This window comes from Elephas maximus, chromosome 11, assembly GCF_024166365.1.
Source record: "Elephas maximus indicus isolate mEleMax1 chromosome 11, mEleMax1 primary haplotype, whole genome shotgun sequence".
Classification (NCBI taxonomy): Eukaryota; Metazoa; Chordata; class Mammalia; order Proboscidea; family Elephantidae; genus Elephas; species Elephas maximus.
In genome coordinates, this window is record NC_064829.1 from 17,044,606 (window position 1) to 17,057,315 (window position 12,710).

Sequence of the window (12,710 nt, forward strand, 5' to 3'; positions counted from 1 at the left end):
ACCCCTGAGGGAGCAGGAGATCAGTGGGATGCAGACCCCAAATTCTCATATAAAGACCAGACTTAATGGTCTGACTGAGACTAGAAGAATCCCGGCGGTCATGGCCCCCAAACCTTCTGTTGGCCCAGGACAGGAACCATGCCCAAAGACAACTCATCAGACATAGAATGGACTGGACAATGGGTTGGAGAGAGATGCTGATGAGGAGTGAGCTACTTGTATCAGGTCGGCACTTGAGATTGTGATGGCATCTCCTGTCTGGAGGGGAGATAGGAGGGTAGAGAGGGCTAGAAACTGGCAAAACCGTCATGAAAGGAGAGACTGGAAGGAGGGAGTGGGCTGACTCGGGAGAGTAAGTGGGAGTATGGAGTAAGGTGTATATAAGCTTATATGTGACAGACTGACTTGATTTGTAAACTTTCACTTAAAGCACAATAAAAATTATTTAAAAAAAAAGAACAGCTAGAAATAGAATTACCATATGATCCAGCAATCCCACTCCTTGGAATATATCCTAGAGAAATAAGAGCCGTCACACGAGTAGATGTATGCACACCCATGTTCATTGCAGCACTGTTCACAGTAGCAAAAAGAGGGAAACAACCTAGGTGCTCATCAACAAATTAATGGATAAACAATTATGGTATCTACACACAATGGAATACTATGCAACGATAAAGAACAACAGTGAATCCGTGAAACATCTCCTAACATGCATGGATCTGGAAGGCATTGTGCTAAGTGAAATTAGTCAGTTCCAAAAGGACAAATATCGTATGAGGCCACTATTATAAGAACTCAAGAAACGATTTAAACACAGAAGAAAACATTTGTTGATGGTTATGAGGGTGGGGAGGGAGAGAGAGGGGTATTCACTAATTAGAGAGTAGATGAGAATTATTTTAGATGAACAGAAGGACAGTATTCAATACAGGGGAAGTCAGCACAACTGGACTAAACCAAAAGCTAAGAAGTTTCCTGAATATAACTATATACTTCGAGGGACACAGTAGTAGGGGTGGGGGCCTGGGGGCCATGGTTCAGGGGACATCTAGGTCAACTGGCATAACAAAGTTTCTTAAGAAAATGTTCTGCATCCCACTTTGGTGAGTAGCATCTGGGATCTTAAAAGCTAGCAAGCGGCCATCTAAGACCCACCTGGAACAGAGGAGAATGAAGAACACCAAAGACACAAGGAAAATATAAGCCCAAGAAACAGAAAGGGCCACATAAACCAGAGACTCCATCAGCCTGAGACCAGAAGAGCTAGATGGTGTCCAGCTACCACTAATGACTGCCTGACAGGAAATACAACAGAGAAGCCCCTAAAGGAGCAGGAGAAAGTAGGGTGCAGGACTCAAATTCCAGTAAAAAGTCCAGACTTAATGCTCTGACATGGCCCCTGGACCCTCTGTTAACTCAAAACTAAAACCATTCCCAAAGCCAACTCTTCAGACAAAGATTAGCCTGGACTATAAGATATAAAATGATACTTGTGAAGAGTGTGCTTCTTAGCTCAAGTAGATTAAAAAAAAAAAAAAGCAGATACATGAGACTAAATGAGCAGCTCCTGTCCAGAGGTGAGATGAGAAGGCAAAAAGGGACAGGAGCTGGTTGAATGGACATTGGAAATCCAGGGTAGAAAGGAGTGTGCTGTCACATTATAGGGAGAGCAACTAGAGTCACATAACAATGTGTGTATAAATTTTTGTATAAGAAACTAACTTGAAATGTAAACTTTGACTTTAAAGCACAGTAAAAAAAATTTTTAATTTTTTTTAAAGAGCAAGAAATTATCAGCCAATAATAGGGATAAAATGCAAAATATACCAAAAATTACATTTTTTGGCAGTCACTATACTTCTGATAAAATTTTTTACATGTCATAAAAATTTGCAAGTGGATACAAAGTTTCCAAAATTCTTTTAAGGTATAGGTGAGGGGGAAAATTTGCCATGAGCACTGTGTAGAGGCAGTGAGATGATCTAGAGGCAGTTTGGTTTAGATGTGAGTATGAAGTAGAGAAGAAGAGGGCAAGGGGGCAGGTATGAATACTGAGATCCTGTCCACCCATTCTAGGATATCCCACTGATCAACATCCAGTGGGCATGTTACTGAGAGGGTGACTCAGGCTTGTTCCCCTGGAGGTGGCCATTTGCCCTTTTGAAAATTTTAAGAGTAGTATAGCATCTGAATCCTTTAAGAGGTTATTTTTCAAAATGATGACATTTGTTTGTTTGTTTTTTAATAGTTAGCTCTCCTTTTTAGCAGAATGCCATGCTTTCCTCCATTCCAAGAGCATAATACAAATGGACTGTGTTTCTTAAGTATGGAAAAATTTACCACGACATTTACTTGTCTGTTGTGTGTTTAGCTTTTGTTTCATGTTAACAATGGTGCCGGGAGGATAACAGCCACATATGAGCCCAAAGCTAGGGCTACTCTCTGTGATGGGAAATGGCACAAACTCCAAGCAAACAAAAGCAAACACCGCGTGGTTCTGACTGTCGATGGGAATGCAGTTCGTGCTGAAAGCCCACACCCCCAGTCCACCTCGGCAGATACCAACAACCCCATGTATGTCGGTGGCTATCCTGGTAAGTATGGCTACCTGCTCCGCTCTTTCGCTGCCGTTGGGGGATGTCTTAGTCGGTTCAGGCGGGTAGAGAAGAGGGATTGTAAATACATAGTTTGAGTGACCAATCCTTTACCATTAGAAAGGAAGGCTATTTCAAATACCTGGGAATTCTTGGAAAAAATAAAATGATCTCTCCACGTAAGTTAATCATTAGGTAAGACTGTGAGAGCATTGGATCTGATTTAAAGTAAGCTAGGTGGCTTTACCTAGAAGGATCTGACATCATTTTAGGGAACAAACGTGGGTCTTGTCATCTCACATCAATTTTCCATCAGAATCATGCACTTCAGCTGTACCAAGTAATTGTTACAAATGATAATAATGTAAACATTTATTTTGTGACTTTAATGTAACAATGCCTTTTAATTATTAAATATTAAAGTTTCCTATGAATTCTACTATTCACTGAAGCCACAAATGTGGTAAGAAATTCTTCCAATTTTGTTATAGAAACCACTTGAGATTATTTTTGTCTCTGTTGGGCTACATATGCCATTTCAACAAAGCGAAGCAAGGTTTACCTTCTCTTCCTTCTTCCCTAAACAGCTGATGTGAAGCAGAACTGCCTAACCAGCAAAGCCTCATTCCAGGGCTGCTTGAGAAAGCTCACTCTGACGAAGGGCTCACAAGTGCAGTCCTACGACTTCAGCAAAGCTTTCCGCCTACAAGGAGTTTTCCCACATTCCTGTCCTGGGCCTGAGCCCTGAACCAGGAAAAATCTTTGGTTGGGAACCATGGTGTGTATTCTGAGGAGAATTACTTTTGTGAATTAAAATCTCTTCCATTCAGATTTCATTTCCAACTCAGGTTAAGTGTTTCCAGAAAGAAGTATTGAGCTTATGTTAAACTAAAACCATGTGTTACAACAAATACCTCTATTAAATAGCTCCAAGACATAAATGGAATTAATTGGCTCTCTGAGGTTTTTTTTTTATTAATCTTTGTAAACATTGAATGTTCTATTGTTTACTCGACAGTATTTTGTTTTGCATTTTGAGCTTTTAAAAAATAAAATATCATTACAAACTGTAATAGATTAGAGCAGAGTATGAATACTTTTATTTCCTTATCAAAATTGTAAGCTCCAGTTTCTACAGAAGTAGTGCCATTGGTTAAATTCCAGCATAGGGCCAAACAATTTGCAACCTGAGCTTTTAAACAAAACGTGGAACATACATGCTACAATATGGATGGAGCTTGAAGACATTACACTGAATGAAATAAGTCAATCACAAAAAGACAAATATTGTATGACTTCACTGATATAAAAAAGACAAGAACAGGCAAATGTATAGAGACCAAAGTTTGTTAGTGGTTACCAGGGGCAGAAGGGAGGGAAAAAGGAGCTAGGGGGTTACTGCTTACAGAATACTGAGTTTCAGATATGGTGACAGAACAGTTGCATTGATTAAGGGTAGGTTGCACAGCCAATTAATGTAATTGCTGTGAGTAAGCCGTATATCTGTAAAAAGTTGAACTGGCAAAAGTTGTTTAATAGGTACATTACGACAATGACAAAAAAAAAAAAAAAAACGCTGCTGAGGCTGCTTATGTACAACCAAACACCTGATGGGATTTGGTTCCTTGGTTTGGAGATTTAGGTTCATGGTTACATGGGACACCCCAATTGACCTAATATCATGTTTACTGCTTCTGTTTTACCTCCTAGTTTGTTGTGTAGTGCCTGGAGTCTTAAAATCTAGCAAGTAGCCATCTAAGTTACAACAATTGGTCTCTATTCCCCTAGGAAAACAAAGGAAGGAGAGTCAGGAATGGTAGGTGGAAATGGAATGTGTGGCTAATTGCTTTCATGAACAACTGCCTCCTTTGCCATGAGACGAGAAGAACCAGATGGTGCCTAGCTACCATTACCAAACATTTTGATCAAAGATTCTATAGAAGAATCCTTATCAAAAGGAGGGAAATTTAGAATAAAATTTCAAATTCTCATGGAATCCAAAATCTCATGGCAGCTGGATCAACCCCTGAAACAATTGCCCTGAGATAATCTTTAAATCTTAAACCAAAAATATCCCAAAGTCTCCGTAAAACCAAATAATAGTTTAGCTTAACTAGTGAAGAATGCCTTGAGCCTTGTGCTCTTTTAAGATCTATATATATGGGACCAAATCAACAACAGCAACTCGAAAGAGAGGAAACTTAGGGGTCAGTGAGTTTATGTTCATGAAGGAGGAAGAACTCAGAAAAGGAATGTGAGAATGCACAACTCAAAGAATGTATTTAATGTCACTGAATTGTACATGTAGAAGTTGTTGAACTGGTGTATGGTCTGCTCTGTATATTCTCAACAATAAGAAAAATAATATAAATTATTAAAAAGACAAATTCTGGAGGCAGGGCCAAGTTGGTGGAGTAGTCAGGCGCTTCTGGTTGTCCTTCTTACAACAAAGGCCAAAAAAAAAAACGAGTAGATTATATATGACAGTCTAGGAACCCTGAACATCAAAGGTAAAGTTGAGGAATTGAACAGAGAGGCGGGGGAGTGAGAGGCAGTTCAGAAGCAGTGAGGAGTTGCCAGGCCTGACCAGGCAGGAACCGGCACCCAGAGGTCGGATCCACTGGCACAGCACTAGCGTGGTGAGACAAGCAGTGGCATAAGGGAGGCATTTGCCATATCTGCAGACTGAGCAGCAGAGAGTTCACTCATGCCTCCAGGGTCAGAGAAGAGTGGCAACCTCAGATTAAGATAAGTACTTGAGTCTAATCTATGACAAATCTATGACAGGAACCATAAAATACCCCTTTACGGGGGAGAACTCTCTACCATTTATCTGACCCCTCCCTGCTCTGCACTGGGTCCTGAGCCAGCTTCAGTAATAGATACTCTCCCTTGGCCAGAAGTAGGACCTGTCACACGCCCAGAGTCATCCTCCCCTCCTTGGAGAAGGAACAAATTAACAAACGGGGAAAAAAATAATCTGCCAGCTCCCCTAAGCTGGGAACTCAGGGCAGAAACAGCTCCTTTGCCTAGGTACAGGCATAAGTGGTCCACAGACTCTGAATGCCTATCGCCCCTGCATAGACCTGTGTGGGCCCATTTCAACAGCATAGGGCCTCGTTAGCACAGTACAACAGGGTATATACCTGAAGCCTAATTTCAATTGTTTCAGCTATATGGTACAGAGGCAGGTTTGTGACATATGACATCACTCTGCTTATTAAGCAGGTTCCTCACCTACCCACATCAGGGGCCTGAGGACTGGTGGCTTCACCCATGCCACCTAGCCACCTTCGAAAGGGGTCCAAGGATAACTGGTGCCTCTCAGTCCTTACAGCAAAAAACATTGGGTGCCCATGGTCCAGCTGCAAAAACCACTCACCTATGCACTCTAGGGAATAGGGAAATGCTTTCTGAAGAGACGCTCAGGGGCTGTTGTCAGTCCTCCACCTTGCTCAGTGCATGACCCCCTACTGCAGCCAGATACCTGTGCCTACACCAATCGCCTCTGCTCATCTAAGACTGTAGTTGAGAACCTGCTCCACTTGTTTGGTGACCAACTACCTGGACACCTGAGCTGAATCCATACAAGAAAAGTAAATTGACTCCTTGGTTCATATACCCAGTAACAGCTCTAACCACCTGGTGACAGGATGTTAGAGCTTCAAAGATGCCAATAATCAAACTAGCTCACTCAAGCAGCCTATTTGGGCATATCAAAACAAAACAAAACAAGAAGCTAGGATGCAGTAAGCAAACATAAAATAAATAAATACAATAACTTATTGATGGCTCAGAGACAACAGTATCAGATCACATAAAGAGACCATGATGGCTTCAGCAAGATTCCAAAATGAAGAATCAAGAAATCTTCTGGATGAAGATAATTTCCTGTAACTACCAGAGGTAGAATACAAAAGATTAAAATACAGAATTCTTCAAGAGATCAGGAAGGAGATCAGGCAAAATGCAGAACAAGGCAAGAAGCACACAAACATAGCCTTGGAGGAACTTAAGATTAGAGAAGAGCATAATGACAAATTTAATAGGCTGCCAGAATCCATAGAGAGACAGCAATCAGAAATTCAAAAGATTAATAGTAAAATTTCAGAATTAGACAACTCAAAAGAAAGTCAGAGGAGCAGAATTGAGGCAATGGAAGTCAGATTTAGTGAGATAGAAGATAAAGCACCTGACACCAACGTATTTGAGGAAAAATCAGATAAAAGAATATTTAAAAATGAAAACCTAAGAATTATGAGGGACTGTATCCAGACAAATAACCTACAAGTGATTGGAGTACCAGAACAGGTGGGGTGGGGGGAGATAACAGAAAATACAGAGAGTTGTTGAAGATTTGTTGGCAGAAAACTTCCCTGATACCTTAAAAGATGAGAAGATATCTATCCAAGATGCTCATCAAACCCCACACAAGGTAGATCCCAAAAGAAAGTCACCAAGACATATTATAATCAAACTTACCAAAACCAAAGATAAAGAGAGAATTTTAAGAGCAGCTAAGGATAAACAAAGTCACCTACAAAGACAAGTCAATAAAACTAAGCTCGGACTGCTCAGCAGAAACTGTGCGGGCAAAAAGGCAATGGGATGCCATGTATAAAGCCTTGAAGGAAAAAAATTGCCAGCCAAGAATTATGTATCCAGCAAAACTATCTCTCAAATATGGAGACAAAATCAGGACATTTCCATATAAACACAAGTTTAGGGAATTTGCAAAAAGCAAACCAAAATTAAAAGAAATACTGAAGGGAGTCCTCTGGTTAGAAAATCAATAACATCAGATAACAACCCAAGACTAGAACACAGGACAGAGCAACCAGATAGCAACCCAGATAGGGAAATCACAAAAATAATCATAGTAAAAACATTCCAAACAGGGAAACAGAGACGTCATTGTGTAAAAGATGACATCATTAAATCAAAAAAGAGGGACTAAAAAATGTAGTCATAAATCTTTCATATGTAGAGGAAATCAAGGAAATAAAAGTTTGGTTTAAATTTAGAAAAATGGGTAAATATTATGGTAACCACAAAGGAAACTAACAATCGTACACATCAAAATAAAATACAAGAAAAACATAAAGACTCAGCAAGTACAAAAGCAATAACAATGAAAAAGAGGAAAAGGCAATATATAAAGAAAAACTACTCAGAACAAAAAATTAAGTGGAAAAAAGAAATTATCAACAACACACACACACAAAAGACATCAAAATGACAGCACTTAACTCATACCTATTATCAATAATTACACTGAATGTAAATGGACTAAATGCACCAATAAAGAGATAGAGAGTGGCAGGATAGATTTAAAAAATGATGTCTATATGCTGCCTACAAGAGACACACCTTAGACTTAAAGATACAAATAACCTAAAACTCAAAATATGGAAAAATATATATATCAAAAAAGAGCAGGAGTGGCAATATTCATTTCTAACTAAATAGAGTTTAAAGTAAAATCTACCACAAAGGATGAAGGAGGACAATATATAATGATTAAAGGGTCAATACACCAGGAGGACATAACCATAATAAATATTTCCACACCAAACGATAGGGCTTCAAGACACATAAAACAAAGTCTAACAGCGTTGAAAAGAGAGATAGACAGCTCCACAATAATAGTAGGAGACTTCAACACATCACTTTCAGTGAAGGACAGAACATCCAGAAAGAAGCTCAATAAAGACACAGAAGATCTAAATGCCACAATCAGCCAACTTGGCCTCATAGACATATACAGAACACTCTACCCAAAAGCAGCCAAGTATACTTTCTTTTCCAATTCACGTGGAACATTCTCTAGAATAGACCACATATTAGGTCACAAAGCTACCCTTAAAGAATCCAAAACATTAAAATATTACAAAGCACCTTTTCTGACCATAAAGCCATAAAAGTCGAAATCAATAACAGAAAAAGCAAGGGAAAAAAAAAAATCAAACACATGGAAACTGAACAACACCTTGCTCAAAAACTACTGGATTAAAGAAGAAATTAAGGATGCAATAAAGAAATGCACTGAATCCAATTAGAATGAAAACACTTCCTATGAGAAACTTTGGGACACAGCAAAAACAGTGCTCAGAGGTCTATTTATAGCATAAATGCACACAACCAAAAAGAAGAAAGGGCCAAAATCAAAGAATTATCCCTACAACTCAAACATACAGACAGTAGCAACAGAAGCCCTCAGGCACCAGAAGAAAGCAAATACTAAAAATGAAAGAGCAATTAAATGAAATAGAGAAAAGAAAAACAGTTAAAGAGTTAACAAGACCAAAAGCTGGTTCTTGAAAAGATCAACAAAATCAATAAACCACTGGCAAAACTGACCAAAGAAAAACGAGAGGAAGCAAATAACTGGAATAAGAAACAAGATGGGTGATATCACAACAGACCCAACTGAAATTAAAAGAATTATAACAGTATACTATGAAAAAGCATACTCTAACAAATTTGAAAACTTAGAGGAAATGGACAAATTTCTAGAAACACATTACCTACCTAAACTAACACAGAGATAGAACAACTAAATAAGCCCATAAGAAAAGAAGAGATTGAGAAGGTAATTAAAAAACTTCCCCCCCCCAAAAAAAAGCCCTGGCCCTAATGGCTTCACTGGAGAATTCTATCAAAGTTTCAGAGAAGAGTTAACACCACTACTACTAAAGGTATTTCAGAGCATAGAAAAGGATGGAATACTCCCAAACTCATTCTATGAAGCCAGCATATCCCTGCTACCAAAACCAGGTAAAGACACCACAGAAAAAGAAAATTACAGACCTATATCCCTCATGAACTTAGATGCAAAAATCCTCAACAAAATTCTAACCAATAGAACTAAAAAACTTACAAAAAAAAATAATTCACCATGACCAAGTGGGATTCATACCAGGTATGCAGGAGTGATTCAACATTAGAAACACAATATGTAATCCATCATATAAATGAAACAAAAGACAAGAACCACATGATCTTGTCAATTGATGCAGAAATGGCATTTGACAAAGTCCAACACCCATTCATGATAAAAACTCTCAGCAAAACAGGAATAGAAGGAAAATTCCTCAACATAGTAAAGGGCATTTATACAAAGCCAACATCCATCATCCTAAATGAAGAGAGTCTGAAAGCATTCCCCTTGGTAACAGGAACGAGACAAGGATGCCCTCTATCAGCACTCTTATTCAACATTGTGCTGGAGGTCCTAGCCAGAGCAATTAGGCTAGGAAAAGAAATAAAGTGCAACCAAAAAGGTAAGAAAGAAGTAAGCATCTCTATTTGCAGATGACATGATCTTATGGGCAGAAAACCCTAAGGAATCCTCAAGAAAACCACTGAAACTAATGGAAGAGTTCAGCAAAGTATCAAGATACAAGATAAATATACAAAAACCAGGTAGACTCCTCTACATCAACAAAGAGAAAAAGAGGAAATCACTAAATCAATAGCATTTACAATAGCCCCCAAGAAGATAAAATACTTGGGAATAAATCTAACCAGAGACATAAAAGACCTATACAAAGAAAACTATGAGACACTACTGCAAGAAACCTAAACAGATCTACATAAGTGGAAAAACATACCTTGCTTATGGATAGGAAGGCTCAACTTTGTGAAAATGTCTACTCTACCTGAAGCGATCTATAGATACAATGCAATTTCAATCCAAATTCCAATGGCATTGGAACAAATTTGTATGAAACAAATCACCAACTTCATATGGAAAGGGAAGAGGCCCCAGATAAGTAAAGCATTACTGAAAAAGAGGAACAAAGTGGCAGGCCTCACACTACCTGATTTTAGAAACTATTATACTACCACAGTAGTCAAAACAGCAGCCTGGTACTGGTACAACAACAGATACATAGACCAATGGAACAGAATTGAGAATCCAGACATAAATTCATCCACCTGTGAGCAACTGATATTTGACAAAGGCCCGAAGTCCTTTAAATGGGGAAAAGACAGTCTCTTTAACAAATGGTGCTGGCATAACTGGATATCTATTTGCAAAAATATGAAACAAGACCCATACCTCACACCAAGCACAAGAACTAACTCAAAATGGACCAACAATCTAAATATAAAATCTAAAATCATCAAGATCATGGAAGAAAAAATAGGGACAATGCTAGGAGCCCTACTACATGGCATAAACAGTATACAAAACATTACTAACTATGCACAAACACCAGAAGAGAAACTAGATAACTGGGAGCAGCTAAAAATCAAACAGTTATACTCATCAAAAGACTTCACCAAAAGAGTAAAAAGACATCCTACAGACTGGGAAAAAAATTTTGGCTAAGACAAATCCAATCAGCGTCTAATCTCTAAAATCTACAAGATACTGCAATTCCTCAGCCACAAAAAGACAAATAACCCAGTTAAAAAATTGGCAAAGGATATGAACAGGCACTTAACCAAAGAGGACATTCAGGCGGCTAACAGATACATGAGGAGATGCTCATGATCATTAGCCATTAGAGAAAAGCAAAAACTATAATGAGATACCATCTCACCCCAAGAAGGCTGACATTAATCCAAACGACACAAAATAATAAATGTTGGAGAGGTTGTGGAGAGGCTGGAACACTGATCACTGCTGGTGGGATTGTACAATGGTACAACCACTTTGGAAATTGATTTGGTGCTTCCTTAAAAAGCTAGAAATAGAAGTACCACATGACAGAGCAATCCCACTGCTTGGAATATATCCTAGAGAAATAAGAACCCACACACGAATAAATGTATGCAGACCCACGTTAACTGCAACACTGTTTACAATAGCAAAAAGATGGAAACAACCTAGGTGCCCATCAACCAATGAATGGATAAACAAATTATGGAATATTCACACAGTGGAATACCATGCAACAATAAAGAACAATGACGAATCTGTGAAACATCTAATAACATGGAGGAATCTGGAAGGCATTATGCTGAGTGAAATTAGTCAGTCACAAAAGGACAAATATTATATGAGACCACTATTATAAGAACTCAAGGAAATGTTTAAACACAAAACATTCTTTGATGGTTATGAGGGTGGGGAAGAAGGGAGAGGGATATTTACTAATTAATTAGATAGTAGACAAGAATTATTTCAGGTGAAGGGAAGGACAACACACAATACAGGGGAAGTCAGCACAACTGGACTAAACCAAAAGCTAAGAAGTTTCCTGAATAGAGCCAAACACTTTGAGGGACAGATTAGCAGGGCAAGGGTCTGGGGACCATGGTTTCAGGGAACATCTAGGTCAACTGGCATAACAAAGTGTATTAAGAAAATGTTCTGCATCTCACTTTGGTGAGTGGCGTCTGGGGTCTTAAAAGCTAACAAGCGGCCACCTAAGGTGCATTAATGGGTCTCCATCCACCTGGAGCAAAGGAGAATGAAGAACACCAATGACACAGGGAAAATATGAGCTCAAGAGACAGAAAGGGCCACATAATCCAGAGACTCCATCAGCTTGAGACCAGAAGAACTAGATGGTGCCTGGCTATCACCAATGACTACCCTGACAGGGAACACAACAGGAAATCCCTGATGGAGCAGGAGACAAGTGGGATGCAGATCTCAAATTCTAGTAAAAAATGCCAGGTTTAATCGTCTGAGTGAGGCTGGAGGGACCCCAGAGGTCATGGTCTCCAGATTCTCTGTTAGCCTGAAACTAAAACCATTCCCAAAGCCAACTCTTCAGACAAAGATTAGACTGGACTATAAGACATAAAATGGCACTGGTAAGGAGTGTGCTTCTTAGCTCAAGTAGACACATGAAACTATGTGGGCAGCTCCTGTCTGGAGGCAAGATGAGAAGGCAGAGGGGGATGGGAGCTGGTTGAATGTACACAGGAAATACATGGTGAAGAGAAGGAATATGCTGTCACATTGTAGGGTGGGCAACTAGGGTCACATAACAATGTGTTTATAAGATTTTGTATAAGAAACTGACTTGAATTGTAAACTTTCACTTAAAGCACAATAAAAAACTGATTAAAATTCTGCCCAAAAAAACCTAGTAAAAAACATAAATTTACAGATTCAAGAGACTTAGCAAACTCCAAACAGAATAAACTCAA

The 12,710-nt window shown here is 39.0% G+C and overlaps 1 protein-coding gene across 1 annotated transcript in view; it reads left to right on the forward strand.

Moving 5' to 3' along the window:
• Positions 1-3,469, forward strand: part of LAMA1 (laminin subunit alpha 1) — a 194,307-nt gene extending 190,838 nt beyond the window's left edge. The window contains exons 62-63 of the mRNA XM_049901444.1: positions 2,375-2,597; positions 3,185-3,469. Of these exons, the coding sequence (XP_049757401.1) occupies positions 2,375-2,597; positions 3,185-3,345 (384 nt within the window). The 3' untranslated portion in view covers positions 3,346-3,469. The remainder of the gene's footprint in view (positions 1-2,374; positions 2,598-3,184) is intronic.
• The last annotated feature ends 9,241 nt before the right edge of the window (positions 3,470-12,710 follow it).